The sequence below is a fragment of the Lepisma saccharinum genome, chromosome 7 (assembly GCF_977018435.1).
Source record: "Lepisma saccharinum chromosome 7, izLepSacc3.1, whole genome shotgun sequence".
NCBI lineage: Eukaryota > Metazoa > Arthropoda > Insecta > Zygentoma > Lepismatidae > Lepisma > Lepisma saccharinum.
Genome location: NC_139235.1, coordinates 44,646,250 through 44,673,579, shown reverse-complemented (window position 1 = coordinate 44,673,579; position 27,330 = coordinate 44,646,250). Strand labels below are relative to the sequence as shown.

General features: G+C 38.3%; 2 protein-coding genes across 2 annotated transcripts; both read left to right on the top strand.

Annotated features, from left to right (window-relative positions):
• The first annotated feature begins 4,890 nt into the window (after positions 1 to 4,890).
• On the top strand, positions 4,891 to 23,137 carry LOC145990449 (uncharacterized). The gene is made up of 3 exons (XM_083126139.1): positions 4,891 to 4,967; positions 21,856 to 22,846; positions 22,925 to 23,137. Exons 1-3 carry the CDS (start codon positions 4,891 to 4,893, stop codon positions 23,135 to 23,137), a joined length of 1,281 nt encoding a protein of 426 aa, XP_082982265.1.
• A 1,667-nt stretch (positions 23,138 to 24,804) lies between these two features.
• Positions 24,805 to 25,209, top strand: LOC145990448 (histone-lysine N-methyltransferase SETMAR-like). The gene has a single exon (XM_083126138.1). It carries the CDS (start codon positions 24,805 to 24,807, stop codon positions 25,207 to 25,209), a length of 405 nt encoding a protein of 134 aa, XP_082982264.1.
• The last annotated feature ends 2,121 nt before the right edge of the window (positions 25,210 to 27,330 follow it).

Below are 27,330 nucleotides of genomic sequence, written 5' to 3'. Positions count from 1 at the left end.
CAGTGAATTTTTTTTTGGGATTGAATTTATTCCTGTTTTGCTGTTAACTTAAGGTATTGCTTTGCCGAATTTTTCTATAACCCCTATTTTTTATTATTAATAGATTTTTTTTTTCAGGGTTTTAAATTGTTTAAATTTCAGTTCATTTAGTTGCCTTTGGGTTATTATGGCTCATATTTTTGAATCTAGTATGTTTTAGTTTTCAGATACCCACTACCTTGGCTGGTACCAAGCATTTTAGTAGATCTTTAGATACCATACCTCAAAGTCCAATTGTTGCAACGCCCCCTCCTGCCCCTTCACCGGTGGCCTTTCAGAGTTCCCCACTGCAGCAATCACCTCATTTACTTAATCCTAAACTTAGTCCCTTTTTAGGTTTTGTTAAACAGTCCTTGCCTAATGGTGGTGACCTTTCGGAAGTGCAATACCAACTGCGTTACAATACAGTTTTGTATTTACTGTAGGATTTAAAGTACATTGATGGTATGGATTTTCGTCAATTGTTTCATTTCCTTTTGACCGTTGAAAAAGTAATTAAATTAAATATTTTTGATACTGAATCCATCCTTTTAGAATGTCTACCTCATACTTCTGGCATATTGCGACCCTGTTGGTTGGATTTCCTTCAAAACAAGTATCCTTGGCCAATTTTTAAATGCGCTCTTTGGCAGCGCCTGGTCACACGCAAAGTCTTGCAAGACTTAATTACAGCTTACGTCTCGAGAAATCAACAACAAGCGGAAAGCTTATATTCTTGAGATTATTGAGGCTACTAGAGTTTTGGAATTCGCTTGGAGCGAAAAACGCCTTCTTGAGGAAATATTAAATAATTTGTCAACAGATACTCGCTCACGCCTTCTAGGACAGCAGAAACCTACCTCTTTAAAAGCATTTCTAGACATTGCTCGTAATATTTGGGCTATTGAATTAAATGAAGGGATTCTTGGAGCGGGTTTATCAAACCCAAAAACCCCCAATAAATTAGCTTATTCAAAATGTAAAGTTAATCAAAAAAGGTCTATTGCTTACTCTCCCCCCAGTAAATTGTTTGAACACGCCCCTACTACTTGCCTTAATATTGAATTCAATTCCTCAAATTAGGGATTTTCTTTTCCTACAATTGTTGATGACCGTAATCCTAATGTGAGTTCTGATATTTTCTTTAATAATACCTTCCCTTTAGAGGAGAAAATTGCTGAAGGCACTGATTCATTACTTCACCATTCTCGTTTTTCTTCGGATCCTTTAGTCCCCTTAAGCCCTGTAGTTATTTTAGACGTATGTGGTCGCTCTGTTCGTACCTTATTGGATACCAGGAGCTCCATTTCTTTAATGTCACGGGCATTTTTGAGACTTCCGAGTTCTAGTTTACCCCAGCCCACACCTAGTTTTCTTATTTTACGAGATGTTCGTAATGGCCTTTTGACACTAAAAAAAAAAGTGCTTGTCCCCTTAAAATCGATTTCTTTTCCTGGAAATGGGTTGTTTTGATTGCTGATGATCTCCCTTTTCATTTAATTTTGGGAAGTGATTTTTTGGTGTCTCATAATGTTTCCATTTCATTTTCCGATAATTTAATTTCAGTCCCCTACTGGAATGAGGGCGTTCCATTTTGTACTTCGGTGCATCCTACTTCACACAATGCCATCCATGTTAATGAATCTTGTTCTTTGCAATTAGATGTTTTTAGTGTTAGGTTAAATAAACTATTTGCATTGTTTGATGGTGTGGTTACAGAGAGCGTTGGTAAATGTCGTCTTGGTCCAGTTCATATCCCTCTTAAGTCTGATATACCTATCTGTTCTCGTCCTTATCAATTAAATCCGAATCAACTTACGGTTATGCGTGAAGCTATTGATGACTTGATTCGTGAGAATATTGTGGAACCTTCTCAGTCAGCTTACGCTTCCCCGTGTTTTGTGGTTGATAAACAGGATGGGTCCAAACATTTGGTTTGCAATTATAAAGCTCTTAATAACTTGATCTCTTATGACGCATTTCCTCTTCCGCACATTGATTTGCTTTTACAACATTTGCAAAATGCGTCCATTTTTTCTGTTTTGGACCTCAACAAATCGTTCCATCAGTTGGAACTGGATCAAGCTAGTAGGGATGCTGGTCTTTATCGCTACACCAGGGTTCCATTTGGGAACAATTTGGGTACCCAGTTGCTGGGTAGAGCTTTGGATGAAGTGCTAGGTAAATTTAAATATCAATTTCTAGTTACGTATGCGGACGATGTCCTTCTCTTTTCCCCTGATAAGGAGTCTCATTTGCAACATCTAAATCTTGTTCTCCAAGCCTTTCGAGAAGCTGGTTTAACAGTTAACCCCTCAAAAAGTGTTTGGATGTCACCACGTATTAAATATTTGGGATATATTATTCAGCAGGGACAACTTGTGATGGATCCAGACCACGTTGCGGCTATCCAAAAGTTACCGCCTCCAAAATCAGTCAAAGAAACAATGAAAGTACTTGGTTTAATGGGTTACTTCAGTAAATTTATTCCAGCCTGTTCTGACCTTACAGCCTTCTTATCTGATAAGCGAAAAAAGGATGTCCATTTTGTTTGGACTGAAGAAGATAACATTAAGTTCCAGCGTTTAAAACAGAGTATCATCGAACATACTGTCCTTGCCTTGCCAGATTTTTCTAAGGATTTTGTTTTGCAGTGTGACGCTTCTGGGCTCACGTTAGGCATTGTGTTGCACCAACGGGACTCTGATGGATCCTTGCGTCCTATAGCTTTTGCGCCCAGGAAGCACACCCCTTTGGAATGCCACCAATCCATCTATGAGGCGGAATGTAGTGCTATCGTCTTTGGGTTTAAAAAGTTTGAAACCTATCTTACATGTAAACCATTTATTCTTCAGACTGATAACCAGGCTATATCCTGGTTATTGCAACATCCAGACCAATATGGCAAGTTTGGACGTTGGATATTGTACCTTTCACGTTTTACCTTTCAGGCTCAACATATTACTTCGAAACAAAACCCAGTGGTGGATTGTCTGTCCAGGATACATTCCCCTGAAGAATTTCAATTATGTCCCTCGAGCTTAACCAGTTCTTCTCACATGGTTTGTTCTGCTCCCAAATTAGCACTTATTCCTTTCTCTACATCAGATATAGTTTATCTTCAACTTCATGATCCTGTGTTAAAGAGGATTAGAGATGATCTCTTGGCGGGTCAGCAAATGAAACACTATGCTATTTATAAGAATTTGTTAGTATGGAAGCCCCCTCGAGCTAATCATGCTTGTATTGTTCTTCCTAAAATGTTACAGCACATTATATGTCGTTATTATCATGATTTTCCATTAGGAGGAGCTCATCTTGGTATAGGCAAAACAATGCGTAAAATTCTGTCTCTCTTTTGGTGGGAAGGAGCACAGGCTGATATTCGCAACTATGTTAAATCTTGTAATCTTTGTCAACGTGCAAAATTGGCGGTGGGAAAACCTTCGCGTTAGTTATCTTCAGAAATTATCCGTCACCTTTGGAGAAGGCTCTACATTGATCTTGTGGGCCCCTTGGTGCATTCTGCAAAAGGCAACGTTTATATTCTAGTAGTAGTTGATAGTTTTTCAAAATGGGTGTCTCTATCTCCCCTACGTGCTGCTACTTCTGCAAAAGTTATTGAGAAATTACGTGCCTTATTTCTTTCATTTGGAAGTCCTTGTGAATTAGTTTCTGACAACGCGTCTTACGTCCGTTCTAGTATTTTCTTTTTGAACAGTCTGTAAAGCACATATACACTAGTATTCATTATCCAAATCCCTCACTTGCTGAACGGTTCATCCGCAATTTAAAGTCTTCCCTTATCTGTTATAATTCGGCTGATCATCGAAAGTGGAATACAACTCTCCAACAAATTGCCTTTGCCTTTAATAATGCCATCCATGAAAGCACTAAAACTTCGGTGGCAAAAATCTTGTTTGGAAGGGATCTTGACGGACCGCTTGGTTTCCATTGGGAACTCCATGGTGAGGATGATTTAGGTGCTAATCCTACTCAAGATAGAGCTACCCTTTTTGTTTGCCTTCCTTGGTGATGTGTATAGTGTCTGCTATTTGGTGCCTGAGGTTCTCTTTTTTTTTTTCGAAGGTGGGGGAAGTTGTGGTGAATTGGGACTTGTTTATCCCATTTCGCCATATTCTTCGGCCCACCCTGTGTAAGAGGAATTAGACCCGATGCTTAGGATTATTAGTTCGCTGAGAAATTTAGTTTGTCTCCCAGAAGCTCGCATGGGATCGACGATACTGCCACCATATCAAAATACCACATACCCTCAAAAAAAAACTTCTTTTGTTCGATTTCCAAATTTTTATAATTTTTATTTTTTTTATTTTTTTGGTTTGTTAGATCCAGATTAGCTCAATTAAGCAAAATAATATAAAAATAAGATATATAATAAATAATGGAATAAATATCCAATAAATATAAAAATAGGCATAAGTGGAACCATTATTATAAGGTAGGTAATACCAAAATATAGCTGAATGAGCACAATAATATGCTAATAAATACGATAAATGAAAATGAGTCAAGGCCTTGTGAACACATAATGAGGCTGAAAACTAACTAACGACGAAAACATGATGATAAGATCAAAGATTAAATGCATAATATATACTCTCATTGATTAAAATAATCATCCTGGAGCAATAACAAAAAAAATCTCCAAGGAAGAACAACAAATTGTGGCAAAATACCTATGTTCATATATATATATATATATATATCAAAGAGTAACACGATCCACCTGAAAAGGAAAAAAGTGTCCAGTGCACCGTAAAGTTTCTGCATGAATGACATCCCAGAACTATCCAGCGGTGACCACCAAACACTCCCACAGGGTCGGCATTCAAGTCCCAGAAATTCCACACCATGGTGAATCCATCGAAGGATGAAGAAATTATCAGTCGATCTTCCTTTCCATCATCTTCGCGCATCCCGCAGCAAAGGTAAATAAATATGGAAGTCCAGAGTCATCTTGCGAACAAAACAACGTAGAGCAACGCTAAAAAGAAGAACATGAAGGGTGCTGGAAATCTAGTCAAGCTTCAACCAAACCATGTCGAAGTGAACAAGACAATAATACACTTTCCAAAACATCATACTGAAGATCGCAACGATGAGAATGCGAAGATTCTTCATACAAGAAACAGGCCAAAAATGTTTGTGTAAGTAGCACTGCCCAAAAACACAGGATAAAGTGGATCACCACCATAATTGAAGCACTATATATTCACTTGTGTGACTGCAAGGAGAGTACGAGCCAATATTCATATGTAAAAAACACAGGCGTTCCTCAAGACACACCTGAATTCCCAAAAAATCATCTGTTTGGTGCAATCTATGAATACCAAACTACAGTTAGTTACAGTCGGAGATCGAAAAATCCAGTCCACATCCAAACATGCAATATCCATGCAGTATACCAGGAACCAGAGGCGTACGATGTACTGAAGTAAAAACCATAGCAGCGATGAGAAGCCGGTGGAAAAAGAAGGTGCAGCGTAGCATGCAGAATATAGTGGCACTGTTCACTGACAACCGGGTTGGTAAGCCACATCATCAACAAATCAAATTTTCCAGGAAATGTACATGCAAAAAATAAAATAACCAAAACGACTAATTAGAAAAAAAAGAAGGAAGATAAGACATAGAACAGATTGAGAAAAAATGTATACACTCTGGAAAACAATATTGAACAGATAAAGATGAAAAGATTCTACAGAGCAAGACATACAAGTTAACAAAACAGCTCTTATCATCGAACATTTTGGGGTGGTTCATTAGGCATACGAACTCTACAAGTAGCCTGTACATGTCCCCATTTCGAACAGCGACGGCACTGAACATTATGCCTAGACATACCATTTACATTATAATTACCATCTCTGAAATTGGTGCCTGAAGCCAATTGATTATTAGAAGTCGTCGCCATTAACCTATGTGTATTTGTATTCATAGTCCTTTCATCCGATGGCGGAGCGCTATAAAATTTTCGCTCCATGGTAGAAATATCCTCAGAAAAGGGTAAATTGAAAAGGCAAGGGGCCACATCTGAACCAGCTTCGGAAAGAACATCATCCAAAACAGTCTCGTCCCGAGAATGATAAGCCTTAAGGTGCATAACATGCATTTTTCTAAGATAGACCTCAGTTTCTGGGTCAACTAAAAGGGCAGTAACTGGCCCTAAAAATTTTAGAATCTTTGCGGGACCAGCCCATCGTTCCATTAACTTAGCAGCAACATGATTTAAGGCATTACTTTTTGGAAAGACCTTGTATAAAACCAGATCACCCGGTTTAAATTTAACAGATTGACATTGAGGATCATATCTGGCTTGCCTTTTATGCCAAGCCTTAACTAAGTTTTGAAAAACTTCAGCCCAAAGGGTAGCTATATCTTGAGTAGGATTAGCGCCTAAATCATCCTCACCATGGAGTTCCCAATGGAAACCAAGCGGTCCATCACGATCCCTTCCAAACAAGATTTTTGCCACCGAAGTTTTAGTGCTTTCATGGACGGCATTATTAAAGGCAAAGGCAATTTGTTGGAGAGTTGTATCCCACTTTCGATGATCAGCCGAATTATAACAGATAAGGGAAGACTTTAAATTGCGGATGAACCGTTCAGCAAGTGAGGGATTTGGATAATGAATACTAGTGTATATGTGCTTTACAGACTGTTCAAAAATAAAAGTATTAAAAATACTAGAACGGACGTAAGACGCGTTGTCAGAAACTAATTCACAAGGACTTCCAAATGAAAGAAATAAGGCACGTAATTTCTCAATAACTTTTGCAGAAGTAGCAGCACGTAGGGGAGATAGAGACACCCATTTTGAAAAACTATCAACTACTACTAGAATCAGTGGTCAGAAGTAGCGAGCTACTTGTAGCGTCGCTACTGTAGCTAGCTACAAAAATTTGTAGCTGTAGCTGTAGCGACGCTACATTTTGAAAATTGTAGTTGTAGCGGTAGCGAAGCTACAAAATTCCTGTAGTTGTAGCGATAATTTCGCTACAGCTACATTTTTTCTCAGCTTTGAGGTGAATTTTGAATGTGGCAACAGCGTCAGAAAAAATCGACATTAACCCTTAATTTTGCAGGAGGTTCATAAAGACAGTCTATTACATGGAGGTACAGATTATCTAGATTGTAGATTAAAGATATCTGCTTAATTTATTTAATTAGTAGCTGAATAATTCAGATATCCAGATAACTAACTGACATATATGAATATATTCCTGCTAACAGCTACGTCTTTTTAGCTGCATCGCTATTTTGGGGAGAAATATGCCTCGTTTGCTGCACCACTGGAAAAAAGTGCCTCGTTTGTGTCACCCCCGGAACAAATCCTGTGGATATTCATGGTGTAAGAGACACCAAAATGTCATTAATTGCTGTGTAAGATGCAACTTGCAGTGCAAAAACGAGCGATGGATTTTCCACTGCACTGACAAGGGAATAGTGCCAGCAATAAAAGGCTCAGTACATTAACAGCATTGATCATCGTCAGTATATAGGATCTCACCAGCAAGAAATTATTGTTACGAGAATGATAGAGTTTCTGGAATTACAATTATTTTCGCGATAGTATTTGTTCACAAATTTTAAAATTACAATACGTTTAGAACAGTCAGGTTTACACGACAGTTTCCTCAATAATTTTATCATATTGCAAAAAGTATGTAGGTCTACGAGTTATTGACTTTCTTACAAAAACGACAATTTTCTTTAGTTAATACGTATATATAGTTTTCACATTTATGTATTTCTCCTACTTTTGTGTCACTTTTCTGTAACTTTTGCTAATCATGACATCATCATCATCATCCCTTGCCGTTTCCTGCCTCTGACTGGGTCAGCATACAAGTCAAGCCTCTCCATTTTTTCCTGATCTTCCACCACTCCTCTCTTTCCACGGTGTTCCAATCTTGTCCTCTTCTCATAACACTCTCCACCATCTGCTCTTTCCACCGACATCTTGGTCTCCCCCTTGGCCTTATTCCCACTCCTTGTGCATTCTAAGCTCTTACTGGTAGTCTTTCTGCATCCATCCTCTTCATGTGTCCGAACCAACTCATCTGTGCCTTATCTATTCTGTCCTGAAGCTTCACTACACCCACTGTCTGAGGGTCTCCTCATTCCTTAGTCTATCCTTTCTAGTCTTCCCCAATATACTCCTTAAAAATTTTATCTCCACTGCCTGCACTTTTCTTTTGTCTCTCTCTGTATTGTCCAAGTCTCTGCTCCTTACGTAATTACTATTGGCACATAGTATGTGTTTCATAGGTACGTCCCTGTTCCATATTAATCTTCGAACGCTTTGATATAGTCCACCACCCATTTGTCCTCTTCTGTTTACCTCCTCATCTATTCTTCCACTACTCTCAATCATGACAATGAGGATGAATGGTTTATTTAAATATTTTCTTATCTATAGTCGCTTTCTGCCACTTTCGGCTAATTGTGAGAACGAGGAAGAATGATGAATGATGAGCAGTGCGGGGAATGGAGGAGCAGGAGGATCTCATCCTCCCAACTTGGCGTCTTTCCTAGTTTTTGTTTTGAGTCTATTTTATGCATAGATAAGCTGATCGAGTCTGGATCCGAACCACTATGTGCCTCTACTGGGAATCAAACCTGGGGCTCTTTTGTAGTAAAGGGCTCCAGGTAGTTTTCATTCAAAATGTTGTCTTCATATCAGTCTATAAAAAAATAAATATTATTCTCAAGAAAAATATGTTGATGTGAACTTAAATATGTAATCCTACCAAATTTGATTTGTGTATAGTTGTAACCATTAATTTGGGTAACACCCTAATTGCAATATTCATTTTTGAATTGATATGCCACTTGCATTGATATGGTATTCTCAAAAACTATAGTAACAATAAGTAACTGAAGTAACACTGCTATCAAAATTATTGAATGACTGGGATCATGATAATAAATAACAGAATCTGTTTACCAGTAGTAGGAGACTTTTTAATACCCATATGGTTGTTTTTATTTTTTTTTTATGCAGAAGTAGCGCAAAAAGTAGCGAAGTAGCGAGTAGTGCACATGAGTAGCGTAGCGAGCTACTTTTAGGTAAATGTAGCTGTAGCTGTAGCGAAGCTACATTTTGGAAGAGTAGCTGTAGCTGTAGCGAAGCTACTTTTAAAATGTAGCTTTCTGATCACTGACTAGAATATAAATGTTGCCTTTTGCAGAATGCACCAAGGGGTCCACAAGATCAATGTAGAGCCTTCTCCAAGGGTGACGGATAATCTCTGAAGATAAATAACCCGAAGGTTTTCCCACTGCCAATTTTGCACGTTGACAAAGATTACAAGATTTAACATAGTTGCGAATATCAGCCTGTGCTCCTTCCCACCAAAAGAGAGACAGAATTTTACGCATTGTTTTGCCTATACCAAGATGAGCTCCTCCTAATGGAAAATCATGAATGTGCTGTAACATTTTAGGAAGAACAATACAAGCATGATTAGCTCGAGGGGGCTTCCATACTAACAAATTCTTATAAATAGCATAGTGTTTCATTTGCTGACCCGCCAAGAGATCATTTCTAATCCTCTTTAACACAGGATCATGAAGTTGAAGATCAACTATATCTGATGTAGAGAAAGGAATAAGTGCTAATTTGGGAGCAGAACAAACCATGTGAGAAGAACTGGTTAAGCTCAAGGGACATAATTGAAATTCTTCAGGGGAATGTATCCTGGACAGACAATCCACCACTGGGTTTTGTTTCGAAGTAATATGTTGAGTCTGAAAGGTAAAACGTGAAAGGTACAATATCCAACGTCCAAACTTGCCATATTGGTCTGGATGTTGCAATAACCAGGATAAAGCCTGGTTATCAGTCTGAAGAATAAATGGTTTACATGTAAGATAGGTTTCAAACTTTTTAAGACGATAGCACTACATTCCGCCTCATAGATGGATTGGCGGCGTTCCAAAGGGGTACGCTTCCTGGATGCAAGGATCCATCAGAGTCCCGTTGGTGCAACACAGCGCCTAAGGCGAGCCCAGAAGCGTCACACTGCAAAACAAAATCCTTAGAAAAATCTGGCAAAGCAAGAACAGTATGTTCGATGATACTCTGTTTTAAACGCTGGAACTTAATGTTATCTTGTTCAGTCCAAACAAAATGGACATCCTTTTTTCGCTTATCAGATAAGAAGGCTGTAAGGTCAGAATAGGCGGGAATAAATTTACTGAAGTAACCCATTAAACCAAGTACTTTCATTGTTCCTTTGACTGATTTTGGAGGCGGTAATTCTTGGATGGCCGCAACGCGGTCTGGATCCATCACAAGTTATCCCTGCTGAATAATATATCCCAAATATTTAATACGTGGTGACATCCAAACACTCTTTGAGGGGTTAACTGTTAAACCAGCTTCTCGAAAGGCTTGGAGAACAAGATTTAGATGTTGCAAATGAGACTCCTTATCAGGGGAAAAGATAAGGACATCGTCCGCATACGTAACTAGAAATTGATATTTAAATTTACCTAGCACTTCATCCAAAGCTCTACCCAGCAACTGGGTACCCAAATTGTTCCCAAATGGAACCCTGGTGTAGCGATAAAGACCAGCATCCCTACTAGCTTGATCCAGTTCCAACTGATGGAACGATTTGTTGAGGTCCAAAACAGAAAAAATGGACGCATTTTGCAAATGTTGTAAAAGCAAATCTATGCGCGGAAGAGGAAATGCGTTATAAGAGATCAAGTTATTAAGAGCTTTATAATTGCAAACCAAACATTTGGACCCATCCTGTTTATCAACCAAAAAACACGGGGAAGCGTAAGCCGACCGAGAAGGTTCCACAATATTTTCACGAATCAAGTCATCAATAGCTTCACGCATAACCGTAAGTTGATTCGGATTTAATTGATAAGGACGAGAACAGATAGGTATATCAGACTTAAGAGGGATATGAACTGGACCAAGACGACATTTACCAACTCTCTCTGTAACCACATCATCAAACAATGCAAATAGTTTATTTAACCTAACACTAAAAACATCTAATTGCAAAGAACAAGATTCATTAACAGGGATGGCATTGTGTGAAGTAGGATGCAGCGAAGTACAAAATAGAACGCCCTCATTCCAGTAGGGGAATGAAATTAAATTATCGGAAAATGAAATGGAAACATTATGAGACACCAAAAAATCACTTCCCAAAATTAAATGAAAATGGAGATCATCAGCAATCCAAACAACCCATTTCCAGGACAAGAAATCGATTTTAAGGGGGACAAGCACTTTTTCTTCTAGTGTCAAAAGGCCATTACGAACATCTCGTAAAATAAGAAAACTAGGTGTGGGCTGAGGTAAACTACAACTGAAAGTCTCAAAAAAAATGCCCGTGACATTAAAGAAATGGAGATCCCAGTATCCAATAAGGTACGAACAGAGCGACCACATACGTCTAAAATAACTACAGGGCAAAAGGGGACCAAAGGGTCCGAAGAAAAACGAGAATGGTGAAGTAATGAATCAGTGCCTTCAGCAATTTTCTCCTCTAAAGGGAAGGTATTATTAAAGGAAATATCAGAACTCACATTAGGATTACGGTCATCAACAATTGTAGGAAAAGAAAATCCCGAATTTGAGGAATTGAATTCAATATTGAGGCAAGTAGTAGGGGCGTGTTCAAACAATTTACTGGGGGGTGAGTAAGCAATAGACCTTTTTTGTTTAACTTTACATTTTGAATAAGCTAATTTATTGGGGGTTTTTGGGTTTGATAAACCCGCTCCAAGAATCCCTTCATTTAATTCAATAGCCCAAAGATTACGAGCAATGTCTAGAAATGCTTTTAAAGAGGTAGGTTTCTGCTGTCCTAGAAGGCGTGAGCGAGTATCTGTTGACAAATTATTTAATATTTCCTCAAGAAGGCGTTTTTCGCTCCAAGCGAATTCCAAAACTCTAGTAGCCTCAATAATCTCAAGAATATAAGCTTTCCGCTTGTTGTTGATTTCTCGAGACGTAAGCTGTAATTAAGTCTTGCAAGACTTTGCGTGTGACCAGGCGCTGCCAAAGAGCGCATTTAAAAATTGGCCAAGGATACTTGTTTTGAAGGAAATCCAACCAACAGGGTCGCAATATGCCAGAAGTATGAGGTAGACATTCTAAAAGGATGGATTCAGTATCAAAAATATTTAATTTAATTACTTTTTCAACGGTCAAAAGGAAATGAAACAATTGACGAAAATCCATACTATCAATGTACTTTAAATCCTACAGTAAATACAAAACTGTATTGTAACGCAGTTGGTATTGCACTTCCGAAAGGTCACCACCATTAGGCAAGGACTGTTTAACAAAACCTAAAAAGGGACTAAGTTTAGGATTAAGTAAATGAGGTGATTGCTGCAGTGGGGAACTCTGAAAGGCCACCGGTGAAGGGGCAGGAGGGGGCGTTGCAACAATTGGACTTTGAGGTATGGTATCTAAAGATCTACTAAAATGCTTGGTACCAGCCAAGGTAGTGGGTATCTGAAAACTAAAACATACTAGATTCAAAAATATGAGCCATAATAACCAAAAGGCAACTAAATGAACTGAAATTTCAAAAATTTAAAACCCTGAAAAAAAAATCCTATTAATAATAAAAAATAGGGGTTATAGAAAAATTCGGCAAAGCAATACCTTAAGTTAACAGCAAAACAGGAATAAATTCAATCCCAAAAAAAATTCACTGCAAACCTGTTTAACAGAACTAAACATAGTTGGTCAAAGCCGGAAGTCCAACACTGGAGCGAAAGCACCTCGGGAAACGTGGCCGTGCCTGCTACCATATAGTTTGTGATGCATTGTTCCAATTCGTTCTTGTTCTTGGCAATCCGTCACAACCCATTCTTTTTTATTATTATTTTGGAAGTACGTGCGTCCCTTGGATATCTCCCTGTAATAGAAATAAAACAACACCCCCAAAAATAAATTATATATATATATATATATATATATATATATATATACACACACACATATATCTTTAGTTGTTCTATCACGGGTGGTTCACATGCTGGAAGAAAACCAAGGATCAGACAAATCAAAATGGGCAAAGGTCAAACTACTAAAACCCAGTCTTTCAAAGTATCTAATAGTGCATCGCTCCAATTCCTTCTCGCATGTACCACCAGCTGGTCGGGAGTTTTGTTGTGGGCTCGTCAAGTCCCACTCCCGACGAACTAACGTGTATATGACTCAGAAAATATACACCTGCTTTTTGCCCCTCCAAAAAAATACCTGCTACCCAAAAATTATACAGGGGAAAGGTGAACTTATCCTAAACGGCGCCCTGCGCCCTCCTTCATTACCTGAACAAGTAAGATTGTGTATTTTCTCGATATACTTTTTATTTCTTTAACAAGTGCAGTTTTTGATTCCTTACAATAACAATACATAACAAATTGTGTTCTGTATAAATAAGCCCCTTCAAACAAGAATCTGTTAACAATTACCCCCCCCCCCCCTTGACAGATTTCACAAAATATTTACTACGACAATCAACGTCGACTATTCTTTTTATTTCCATTTTCTTTTTTTGGTTCCACTATCTCTTACAAACACTTATCCTTACAAAAACTATTTGCTACATATTCTTTCCTTCTCTTAACCACTCTCATATTTACAGGAATTAACCCCGGCGATAGAAAATTCTAGCATCTTAGGTCGCGATGTTTTCTAGAGTTTTTTTAAAAGAAAAGGGGTGGAGAAAGGGAGTGAAAATGATTCAAGATTTATCAATTACAGTAATACGGTAAATTAAACCCTTTAGGTAAAATAATTAACTCCATGTCACGTAAGCTTCCACGTTCTTGTCGATGTCCCAGGTGTACGGGAAAATAAAGGCTGAGTCACGCCAACCTTGGCTCAGGCGGCTATCATGTCGTGGAGCACCTTTGCTGGAGTTGATGTTATCGCGGTCGCAGGTGGGAGAGAACTCTGGCTCACCCAACAAGAAAAACGTCTGCCCCAAGAAGCTCGCCAGGTGGCAGTATCGTCGATCCCATGCGAGCTTCTGGGAGACAACCTAAATTTCTCAGCGAACTAACAATCCTAACCATCGGGTCTAATTCCTCTTACACGGGGTAGGCCGAAGAATGTGGCGAAACGGGATAAACAAGTCCCGATTCACCACAAAGGCCAGCAGGTGGCCTGGCTTAGATGGCAGCCTCATCAGGGTACTAGGGAGATGAGGGCTGAAACTCACTCACTGAAATTTCAATTATTAGAGAAACCAAAGTGAAGCATAGCCAGACTGATCAATCGACGACGAATTTAGACCTGAAGAGGAAGACGAGAATAGCTACATGGAATGTCCGTACACTGAGGGAAACAACTAAATTGGTGAAGCTGATACAAGAAGCTAAATGACTAAACATAGAAATCATGGGAGTAAGTGAAACCAAATGGAAGGAATTTTGGGAGGTAACAAGTGATAAAATGATATTTCTCTACTCAGGTAAAGAACATGAGGAAGAACATAAAAATGGAGTTGGATTCTTATTGTCGCCTCTAGCCAAGAAATCATTACTGAGTTGGGCACCAATATCAGATAGAATGATCATGGCTCGATTAGATTCTAAAATAAGACCCATATCTCTTATCCAATGTTATGCTCCCACAGAAGAAGCAAATGAAGCAGATAAAGAAAACTTTTATAAAGCAATGAAGGACACCCTTAGCAAAATACATACACTTGTAAAAAAGACATACAAATAATAATGGGAGATCTCAATGCTAAGGTAGGCGACGATAATTCAGAATTGGAAAATGTAATGGGAAGACATGGATTAGGTAAAATGAATGAAAATGGAAAATTACTAGAAGAATTTTGTGAAAGCCAAGACTTAATAATTAATTAATTAAATAATTAACAATCTTCCCACATAAAAATTGTCATAAGGTTACGTGGGTTTCTTCAGATTCAAAAACAGAAAATCAAATAGATCATTACGTAATAAGTAGATGATGGCAAGGAAGTCTACAAAATGTAAGAAATAAGCAGAGTGCTGATATTTACAGTGAACATCACATGCTAATAGGACAAGTAAAACTCAAAATAAAAGCAGAATGTAATAAAATTCAGCAAAAAACATGGAAATATGATATAGATAAACTTAAAATACCACAAGTAAAACAACAGTTTACAATAGAAGTCGGAAACCTATACGAATTACTCAGTGGCGTATGCTGGTTCTATCGAGTGGGTAATCTCCGACCCTTGATCATCAAACTCCAAAAGTTTCCGTGCATTTTATATCAGGATCCATATGGGATTTAGGAATATTTTGTGGGAATGTTTGTCTTATTGTGGCGACCACAATCAATTAATTCTCATTATTGCAGTTTAATATACGTGTAGAATTTCAAATAATAAAACAAGACAGTATTATAAAGCCAAAAAAAAAAAAAAAAAAAACCCTGTGAAATATAAAATGAAAGACATGCACTAGTGAAATAGAAACCCTCATTATTAATTTAAGTGCAAAATTCAACTTACCCCAGCACCCGATTACTTGTAGTTGAACTCCAGTCTTCTTATTTGAGAGGTGAACTTCCCAATAACGACTTCATGAAATGGAAAGGTGGGGTTGTTCCGAAGATTACGTAGAAACTCCTTTTCAATTGATAGCAGACCAAGTCCACTTAACCTGTCCTGTGCTTGGGTTGATCTGCAGAATGAATTTATTCTTTTGAGTGCCGAAAAAGAACGTTCAACAGAAGCTGTAGTGGATGGTATAGTGAGAATGAGAGTTGCCAACTTATATACTTCTGGCAAGGCAACAGTTAGTTTGTTCTTTACCACATTAGGAACTATCTCGTAAATTGGCTTCCCAGTAAAATTGAGATCTTGAGATGCATAGAGAACGATGAGTTCATTTTTCAGCCTCACAGAATCAAAGTGTGCACCATATTTTTCCAATAGAGACATGAAAGCTCTTTCTGGAAAGTTACTCTTAAACACTGAGAACTGAAATGAATCCAAGAGGGAAACAAAGTACAATATATGAAAATCGCTAAATCTATCATAAAGTTGACCATGTAATGTGTTGATCACTTCATTAAACAATCTTCTGTAACTAGTTACTGGGTCTTCATTTTTTCGTTTCCTTTCCAGGTCTGTAACTTCACTCTTAGTCGAGTACCATACTTGCGCAAAACCATCAACTCTCATTTCTTTAAGTATTTGCATCACGTCATGAATTTTTTGTGAACAATAGGCTAAGTCCAAACTCTTAGTTTGCAATGTGTTGTATAACACATCAGTGTAGGAAAAAATTTTGGAAAATAGTTCGAGCAAGAAACAAGTTTGGAACTTGTTTAAGAAAGAAATGCACCCATTCGCCTGTAGCATAGTCTCGGAATCCCATTCCCCAGCACTTTCGGCAATATTCTCAAAAAACTCTATTAGTTCACTTCTGCTTTCCTTTATTGTGTTGACAAGACACGAAGAGAAGTTCCATCTGGTAGGTGCAACTTTTGGCAACTTTTTCGCGACAAATTCTTTTAATGCTTGGGTTCTTTTCGTCGATTTAGAGAAAAAAGAACCCAATCCAGATAATGTTGTAAAAAAGATGCTACATTCTTTGATTCTGCAGACCGATTGCTGAAGCACAAGATTCAGTACGTGGCTCTGACAATGGATAAACAGCGCCTGAGGATAGACTTCCCTAACTTTCGCTTGCAGTCCACTAGTGCTTCCAGACATTACTGATGCCCCGTCATAAGTCTGACTGCAGAGTTTATTACTAATGCGGTAGTCTCGTATCACATCTTGGACAAGCGCGAACAAACCATTGGCTGTTCGGTCAGCACTAACGTCAGCGAAAAACAAAAATCTTTCTTGTGCATGGCCATTTTCGTCAACATAACGAATGCATGCTGACAATTGGGATTTATTAGTAATGTCAGTTGTTTCATCTAATAATATAGCTACAAAATTAGCTTTGTCTACTTCGCCTTTTATAGCTTCACTGACCACGCTACAAACTGCCTTAATAAGGTCATTTTGAATTAGAGGAGATGTGCCTTTAAAGACCGTTGCAGTTTGCAAGTGATCGGCAAGTTGCGAGTCATACTCGGCTGTATACTGCAACAATTCTACAAAGTTTCCTTTGTTCAAGGAGTCACTTTCTTCACCATGGCCTCAAAAAGGAAGTTCTTGCTTTGCGAGGAAACACACTGCATTTATTAAGCGCACTAGTATATCTCTATTTCTCTTCACCATTTCATTGTGTCGTACCACATCCAAAGCACGCTGTTTGTCCAGTTGCACGTCAATACGTGTCTGTGCGAAAGATTGCAGCTTAACAAAGGAAGTTATGTGACTTTTGGATTTTTCATGTTTGGCACAAGCGTTGCAAAGATTGTTTAGGTTACAGTATCCGCCACGCGTCCAAACATTCTTTTCAGCTCCGAAAAGTAAGCACGGCCAACAAAAAAGCTTATTAACACTTGTACTTCCTGTCAACCATGGTGTTTTGTTATAATTTGCTTGCGAGAAATGTCTCACATATTCCCGATTTTTGTCTTTGTATATAGAAGTAAGTTCAAGCGATGGCACTGGCCTACCTGTATTAACAATTTGCAACTTCTCCTGAAAAGATCTTGTTCCAAAAGGTTTCACCAGCAAATCTTCTATCACATCCATTATCCTTTAACACAGCACTATCACGACAAACACTAACACCTAAATAAATGATAAACACCAAGCACAGCACAAAGCCAATGACCACACGCATTTAGTTTCAAGCGCCAAACTTCTGTTGTGTTCCTGGCTCAGAATGAAATTCCCTATGAATGATAAAAAAAAATTCCTTTCCGAGCTCCAAATTCCCTGCGATGACAGGTTTTAAAAGTTCGAATCATTGCAGGCCTGAGCCAGAAATTTATTTCGGGGTGGGGGTGGAGAGGAGGGTACTCATCCCTTATTAGCAGCCGCCACATAAAGTTGAAAAAGTGGGGGTAGAAGTTCTGAAGATAAATCTCAGATAATTACAACGTATTATGCAAGGTGTTTAATCCTGCAAATGAAGTAAAATTAATTACCACTATACACTTTTTAAATTAGATATATGTAGGATTTCGGGGAGGGGATTTCAGCTCCCCAAGTCCTCCACCTGGCTACGTGCCTGATGTGTTTGTTCCTTATATGTTTTAGTCGTTCATCTTCATCACTATTAATCTAAAAAGGTGGAATAGTAACTTAAATTAACTAAAATATATATAATTTATATATATATCTTTTCCTTTAAAAAATATTCAGTTCCGTGAAGGAAGTACTCTCGCTGCTTTTGAAGATTAGAGAGAAGAAACAATCACTATTTTTGCAAATACAAGAATGGGGGGAGTCAGCTTATAGGTGCATTAATTGCTTAAGTTTTGAATTTTAATTTAGTTTGCTTCATCTTCAATATTTAAGCTTTTTCCTTTTGATAAATTTCTATGTAACAGACATCAGCAAGACAGAAGTAAATGTATAGTGAAAATTAGCGTAGAATTGGTTTGCCTATGTTATTCACATTTTCCTGTTCTTCGCACTTTACCAGGTATGTTTTCCCTATTTCCCTTACAGAAGGCAATTTGTGAACCCAAAATTCCCGTTCCTGAGAAATGTCCCTGCCATAAAAAACACAGTTTCTATGTTTAGCGACGACATAGCCTTCGGGAGAGAATTGTGGAGGAGGGTTGTAGGAGGTCAATGGTCGCCAGCGGAGGGAAAGGCAAACTCTAGGGGTTGAGACCGGTGGACTCTCACCAGAAGGAGCTTACCCTGGCCACGGAATCGTCGCGCCTGAGAAGCAGAGTTTCCTCCCCCTCTTTTCTTTCTCTTCCCTCCTCGCCAAGGGTTGTAAAGGAAGCAGGTGTAATGACGTCAGGGTGAGATTCCCTAACATCATTCCACCAGCTGGAGAAAGGTTCCCGGACATTCAGCGGCAAACGGTTGGAAGCATTCGTGGCGCGTTGGAAGCAAAGAAATGTATGCATCGAAATTGGTTTGGAAGAATATTGCGAAGAAATGTATATATATTTTTTTTTTTTAAAAAAAAGAAATACAGCCGGGTCATCTGCGATTACCTAGATGACCCAGAGTATACGCCGCTGGAATTACTACAAACGGATCAAATTCAAGACTCAGAAAATGCTTGGGAGAGAACTGTTAAAGTACTAAAAACAACAACTGAAGAACTAATAGGTTAAAAAAATCCCCAATGGAAAAAATGGATTTCAGCAGATACATGGAACAAAATAGAAGGAACAAGAGGATTGAAATAAAGACTTAACAAAAACCAGGACATGTAAACAAAAACAAGAAATAGCAAACAAATACAAACAAAAAGTCAAGACATCAAAAGAAGTGTTTGACAGGATAAAAGGAAATGGGTAGATGAACTAGCAGATCAAGCAGAAGAGGCTGCAAACAAAAACACAAATAACTTAAAAGAACTAAACGATATACCAAGACAATTAGCAATGAAGAAAATTCAGCAGAACCAATTAAAATCTTAATGGGAAGTTACTTACATCAGACAAAAACTAAATAGAAGCAAAATGTGGAAGATTCTTCACAAAACAGGTATACCTAGTAAAATACTAAATCTGATAAGAAACATGTATGAAGGAAGTAAGTGTCAAGTTATACACAGCAACCAGCTATCAGAACCAACAACAAATAAAACTGGAGTAAGACAAGGACGTGTGTTAGCACCAACTTTGTTCCTATTAGTGATGAATATGTAATGAGGAAGGCTTTGGACAAAAAGAGAAGAAGAGTACAATGGAAAATGATGGATAGACTCGAGGACCTTGAATTTGCCGATGATGTTTTTGGCTAGACTCACTATAGGGCTAATAACCCACATGGCATCAAAATGCATTCTATTCACAGAAGACAAGGAAGATGCTGGGCAGGGCAGATCAAATTAAAACAATAAAGTAAAGAGTCAAAAATAAACAGAGAACTTAGTGAAGAATTTGAAGTAGAATGTTGAGTCAAGTCCCTTATCTGCAACTCTGTTTAGTATAGTGAAGAGTCTATATTGAAACAGATGGAATTGAGAGAAAACATATCAACAAGATTAAAACAATGTATTGCATATGTCGACATTCTTCTAACATCAAGGACTAACTAACTCTCTAGCCTTCTAAAATCCAAAGGTTCATGGCTGCAGAAACTCAGGCCTTCCATCTGTCCCTATCCTGAGCAAGATCTATATACTCTTTTCAATCCCTACCAATTTCCTTTAGGTCAATCTCAACATTATGCCTCCATCTTCGTCTTGGTCTTCCTACTGGTCTGTAACCATCAGGTTTCCCAATAAGAATCCTGTAAACTCTTCTTTCCTCTCCCATTCATTCCACATGGCCTGCCCACCTAAGTCTTCTTGATGTAATAATTCTAATAATATCTGGACATGAAAACAAATTATGTATTTGTAAATTATGTAACCTTCTCCACTCACCTGTCTCCTCATCCCTTTTAGGCCCAAATATTTTCCTAAGGATCTTATTTTCAAATACTCTATATTTATGTTCCTCTTTCAATGTAAGAGACCAAGTTTTGCAACCATATAATATTACAGGCAAAAAACAAACAAGGACAAAAAAGACATTAATAGAAATATTCGAACATCTAAAAAGTGAAGCTTTGAAAATTAGTCTCGTAATTAATATGCAGAAAGTGAAATATCTCAGATGTGTAAAGGGTAAAAGTAGATTACAGGACCTAATTATAAACGAAGAGAGAATAGAAAAATTGAGATGTTTTAAATATATTGGCTCAGTAGTAAATGGTGACAACACAATTGAAGAAGAAATTAGAGAGAGAATTATTCTGGGTAGTAAAGCATATTTCGCCAACTTAGCTTTATCTAAGAGCAAACTAATATCTAAATCTGCTAAACTGAGACTTTATCATGGCATAATAAGACCCGTAATAGCACATGCATGTGAAACCTGGACCCTCAAAGACTCCTGTAAGCAGAAACTCTTAATATTTGAAAGAAAAATCTTAAAAAGAATTAAGGACTTCTGAAAGAACCTGATAGTAATTGGAGAATATGAACTAACGAAGAACTCAATAAATTAATAAGGAATGAAAGCATCGTAAATTTCATAAAATCACAAAGACTAAGATGATTTGGGCACGTAAATACAATGTCTGATGAGAGATTAGTAAAATAAATCTATAAATGGAAACCAATCGGAACACGAGCCTTAAGTAGACCAAATAAACTATGGGAAGATGAAATAATTCAAGATTTAAAAGACTCGAAAGTAAAGAATTGGATAAAGAGCATCCAGGATAGGAAGAAGTTCAAAGGTGATGTTGAGAAGACCAAAACATTCAATGCGTGAAGTTGTATTGCCTCAAGAAGAAGAAGAATGGGTTCACAAACAGCTGCAAAGAACTTCAAAACAAGTGTTGTTTCACAGATTTAATTACAACCTTTTTTGGCCAATTTGAAAAATCTGCAAATTAAGAATTGTACCTGAAACCTTTCTACCTGCACTGTATTTAAACGTCATCGCAATCGGATCACAGTTCTTATTTTAAGATTTTCAGAGAGAGTGGTAATTTGGACACCCCCCCTGCCCACACAGACCCATAAACACACTTCTTGTTCTCATGATGATAAAAAAATGGGAAACATACTAAGAGAAAATTGGTTACAATAGCTTACCACACAAATGAATGAGGTAAATTGCGCTGTAACTTGTTTTTATGTAGGTCTACTGGTTAGTTATACACTTTTTATGAAATATCCTGTCCTAAATTGTCTTTAATAACATATCTCTACTTTCAGGTTATCACTGGAAGATGCATTGACTAGAAGTGCCTTTCAAGAAGAACATATGAATTCTGATTCATATTTTGGAGAGACTCATACAGTTTCAAGCAAAAACTTCAAGTCGAAATTATTTCCATTGGAATCTCCTCCCTGCAGCTCAATGCTGTGGAGAAAGAATAGTGCAAGTATTTTGGAATCTACAAGGGAAAGAGGATGTACAAATTCATCATACCCAGATGGTTATGCCATTTGCAAAGATGACAGCAATTTGTTGGATGATAAATGTGATCTTGTGTTTAATGTGCAAAATGATACCAGAAATAAATATTTTGTTTGTTCAACATGTAACAAAGCATTTGCTCAAAAGAAAGGTTTAAAAAGTCATACAAAATTTCATAGTGGAGAGAAATCTTGTGTGTGTACAATGTGTAACAAATCATTTGCTCGCAAGGAGGATCTTAGAGTACATTCAAGAATTCATACTGGAGAGAAGCCCTATGTATGTTCAGCATGTAACAAAGCATTTGCATACAAGAATAGTCTATTGAGACATTCAAAAATTCATACTGGAGAGAAGCCCTATGTATGTTCAACATGTAACAAAGCATTTGCTGAAAAGAATGATTTAAAAAGACATACAAGAATTCATAGTGGAGAGGAGCCCTATGTATGTTCAGCATGTAACAAAGCATTTACTCAAAAGGAAGGTTTAAAAAGCCATACAAGAATTCATAGTGGAGAAAAACCTTATGTGTGTGCAATGTGTGAAAAATCATTTGCTCGCAAGGTGAATCTTCGAGTACATTCAAGAATTCATACTGGAGAGAAACCCTATGAATGTTCAGTGTGTAGCAAAACATTTGCACAGAAGCAAAATCTTAGAAAACATTTAGGAATTCATCCTGGAGAGAAGAAGCCCTATGGATGTTCAGCATGTAACAAAGCATTTGCTCAAAAGGAAGATTTAAAAAACCATACCAGAATTCATAGTGGAGAGAAACCTTATGTGTGTACAATGTGTGAAAAATCATTTGCTCGCAAGGAGGTTCTTAGAATACATTCAAGAATTCATACTGGAGAGAAGCCCTTTGAATGTTCAGTGTGTAACAAAACATTTGCACAGAAGCAAAATCTTAGAAAACATTTAGGAATTCATACTGGAGAGAAGCCCCATGAATGTTCAGTGTGTAGTAAAAAATTTTCACAGAAGCATAATCTTAGAAAACATTTAAGAATTCATAGTAGAGAGAAACCATTTGTGGTTCAATCAATACCAAATGGTCCAAAAAAACAATAAAATTTGCTTGATCATTTTTTTAAATTTCCATTTTGTTGTTGTAACCACTATGGAAAGGACTGTCAGGAAATAAACAAGGAACACGCGAAAGCAATAAATGACATGGAAAGTAAATTATCAAATTATGAAAAAAAGCTTCAAAGCCTTGCCAACAACCTGACGCTGAACACAGCTGGGCTGGAACAATATCAGTGAAGACAATCTCTAAGAATCTTTGGCATCAATGAAAAAGAAGGGGAGAATACTGACTCAATCGCCGTTAATCTCTTCAAGGAAACTTTAAAGTTGAACATCACAAGGGAGCATATTTGCAGGTCCCACGGGGTAGGGACATCTATCCAAAAATCCAAGACCCATCTTAGTAAAGTTCGTGAGTTACAGATTTAAAACACTGGTACGGAAAAACCAAAGGAAGCTAGCAGGTACACCCATTGTCATTGCTGAGGACATCTGCAAGGAACAACTCCACCTGTTACGGAAAGCTAAGGACAAGTACAGGAATCAAAATGTTTGGACTGAGGACGGGAAGATCGTCATCAAAACAGAGACGGAGAGGAAATACGTAACAAGGTCCAAAGAACTCTAATGAGTGCTGATGCAAGTGTGTGTGATAAGTTATGTGTATCTTGTGTGTTCCAGAGCGAGTAGTGAAAAAACATATCCCATTCATTATTTCCTATTACTATTTCCTAATTATTATATTATAATCATTATTATTATTATTGCTACACTATTAGATATATTAAGCCACCTGAAAGTTCACTTTTCTTATAAAGTAGCTCTTATTTGCCACAATATTATTATCTTTTTTTTCCTTTTCTTTTTATCTTCTTATAAAAACTAATTTACGTAGCTTCAGTCTCCAAAGTACTTAACCAGTTTCTATATCTCACGATCTAAAAATGTTCGCTTTCTCCCAACCATTGCTTGTGACAGTCCACTGGCCGATGATAGAAGCCTCCCCCACCGATGACAATGGCTGACCATTGGAAGGGAGTGACCTGGAGGAGGGTGGGAGAGTTGAGGCAGCATTGCAAAAATGCTTCGCAGACGACATTCACGCCTTCAGCAGAGGTTTACAAATATGTCACCTAAATACTCAAGGACTACTGAACTCGTTCGATGAATTTAAGCATATCATGTCTCCTGCTAATTTCGATGAAATAGGTATCACCGTATCGTGGCTAAAGCCTGGGATAAGTAATAACGTTGTGGAGCTTCATGGTTACGAAATCGTAAGGAAAGATCGAACTCGATGCAACAAGGGTGGAATCTGCTTTTATATCAAAGAAAATATTCGATGGAAAATAATAGAAATTGACAATTTTTTAAAACTAGACGAACAAATCGAAATATTAGTAGTCCAAATTTGTTGCAACAAAGAGAAAGTAGCTGTTGTGTTGGAGTACTGGCTGCTAAATATATCTTATACCACATTTAATTACAAGGTAACCAAAAAAGTTCTTGCCGTTTTTAACATCACATGGGAAGAAGTGATCACTGATAGGAAAATATGTGTGCCACGTGCCGAAAAAGTGGTCAGGGTGGGAGTGGGGACATTGGTCTTGCCCAATACAGACACATTGCGCACTCATGGCAGCCATAGCTTAAGCAGGGGTGAAGAGAAATGGAAGTGTTGAAGCAGCTCCTTTGGGGTTGTCTGCTTTATGACTAGCAGTGGCCGACCACAGGTCCTGGATGATGACGCCTTGAAGGCAGCCATACAGGAGGACAGTAGCCTAAGGTGTGGTGAGCTTGCCAACCATTTCCAGGTTTCCGATAAAACAGCCACACTGCACCTGCATCACATAGGAAAGACATTCAAGTTGAGCAAGGGGGTACTTCATACACCGTCAGAAGGCAAGAAGCAACGAGTGACAGCCTGTTTCTCGTTGCTTTCTTGGCACAGCAACACACACATATTTGGTCGAGTGCTCACCAGTTACGAAAAGTGGGTCCTATATGACATTCCCAAGTGTGCCCGACATTGGTTGTCAACACGGGACTTTGTGCCTCACGCCACAAGACCACCTTCACACCCATGCAAGATCATGCTCTGTATGGTGGACTAGTCGCCAAGTGGTGCACTATGAGCTGCTACCAATGGGCCAAACCATCACTGGGGAGCTCTACCCGCAGCAGTTGCAACGTGCGCAACAGGCACTGAAGCATAAGGAGCCAGCATTGGTTAATCGCAAGTGTGTACTGCTTCTTCACAACAATGCCAAGCCGCATGTGGTGCGTGGGTGGCCAAGGATACCATACAGTGACTTGGCTGGGAGATACTGTGCCATCCACGGCACTTTCCAGACCTTGAGCCAACAGATTATCACCTCTTCCATTCCCTGGACAACCACCTTCGTGGGAAATCTTTCGCAATGAGGCAGACTTGCGGCAAGCACTCACGGACTTCTTTCTGTCCGAGACCCCTAGATTTATCGCCAGGGCACTGCACAGCTGGAGGCATGTTGACAAAAGGTGCTGGATGCCGATGGGGGATTACTTTGAGGACCAACAGTATGTGACATTCTTTGCATACCTTTTTGTTTCTGATGATCAAAAATGGCAAGAACTTTTTTGGTTACCTTGTACTTGCACGATTTATCACAATTTGCATTCGTAAACTACGACCATTATATTTGTATTGGCGATGTAAGTGCAGATTTTTTAAAATCTAAAGAACCGGATACAAAATTACTGTCGGGTATGATTAAAGAACTAAACGGCATTCAAATTGTAAAAAGCCAACGCGGAAAACTGCCACGTCGGAGTCCCTAATAGACGTTATAATCTGTTCTAAAAATACAAAGGTTTTATACATAAATCAACATTCATTGCCAGGTATATCTGATCATGATACAGTGTATGCAGTATTTGAAGTTTATAATAGTGTAAAAAAATCGAAAACGAAATTTGTCCGTTACAGTGACTTCAAACAACTAGATATCAGCAAGTTCAATGAGGATGCAAAATATTCAGGCTGGGAGGATATAGAGGGATGTGAGGACGTAAACAGACAGGTCGAAATGATAAATGATGCAACACTATTGCCGGCGAACAAACGCATCCCTGTTAAAACGCGCAGAGTGACAAAACCTCCTGCACCATGGATAAACAAGACCGTTCGAGAATTTTGGAAGCTTAGGGACTACTATCATTTGAAATATGTAAACACCGGCGATAACGAAGGCGATAGCCTTCTTAGCTACAAATACCTTAAAACCAGAGCTAAAAAAATTGTGCAAAACAGCAAGATTAACTATTATAAATCTGCAATCGGTAAGAACATAAATAATGCAAAAGAAATGTGGACAACCCTGCGTAAACATGGCCGAATAGGTACCAAATATGTCGTCACGATATTCCCGAAAAAAAACTAGATCTAAATAGCATTAATGACTACTTTATACAAGCTTCACAGAGTGAAGCGGACCAGGATGCCCTGGAAAAAATTTGCAAAACATTTTTGACCCTCAACCCCCTAAATTAAGTTACCTTTACTAGAGTGACATCTCAAGACATACGGAAGGCATTCAGCAGGATACGTAGTAAAGCATGTGGAGACGATGGCATAAACTCAACCATTTTAAAATTGTTACTTCCACTTTGCCTAAATACTATAACTGTCATAATAAATAACTCCCTATAGTGGAACCACAACGAAAGAAACCTGCGCAGACCCGCGACTCCTGTGCACCGTACTCCCGCAAGGAGGGGAGGGGGAGAGTGGATGATGCTTCTTTATGGCCGGAGCGGAACAGAAGAAGGGAAAGCTGCACAGGGGACCTTCCTTCGAAGGTTTTTTTTTCCTTATGGTCGCTCTATAGCACAGGGTATCTTCCCAGAAGCGTGGAAAATGGCAATCGTTTTACCGCTCGCAAAATGCAAGCCTGTTAAAAATGTGAATGACTTGCACCCAATAAGCAGTGTGATATTTAAGAAATTTCCAGAGGGGGGGAAATTCTACTGACTGTCTATGAGAGCATGAGAAAATGATTTATATGCTGTGTGTGTATATATATAGCTATATCGACATATGTTTGTGGCCCCTAGAGGAGAGGGGTTGCAGGGGGTGGAGGCAGTATCTCCACAATTTTAAATGGTAAATGGGGTCACTCCACACTTCGTTTTATGCCACTCAACTTTAAAAAAAAAAAAAAAAAAAAAGAGCATTGAACAAAACATATATTTTA

Bases quoted from the DNA above. Each gene is read 5' to 3' on its own strand.
- LOC145990449 (XM_083126139.1), top strand. From the start codon at position 4,891: ATGGTGAATCCATCGAAGGATGAAGAAATTATCAGTCGATCTTCCTTT. The intron at 4,968-21,855 runs GTAAATAAATAT...CTCTACTTTCAG, and splicing joins TCGCGCATCCCGCAGCAAAG to GTTATCACTGGAAGATGCAT. The intron at 22,847-22,924 runs GTGTGTACAATG...ACTGGAGAGAAG, and splicing joins ATAGTGGAGAGAAACCTTAT to CCCTTTGAATGTTCAGTGTG.
- LOC145990448 (XM_083126138.1), top strand. From the start codon at position 24,805: ATGACTAGCAGTGGCCGACCACAGGTCCTGGATGATGACGCCTTGAAG.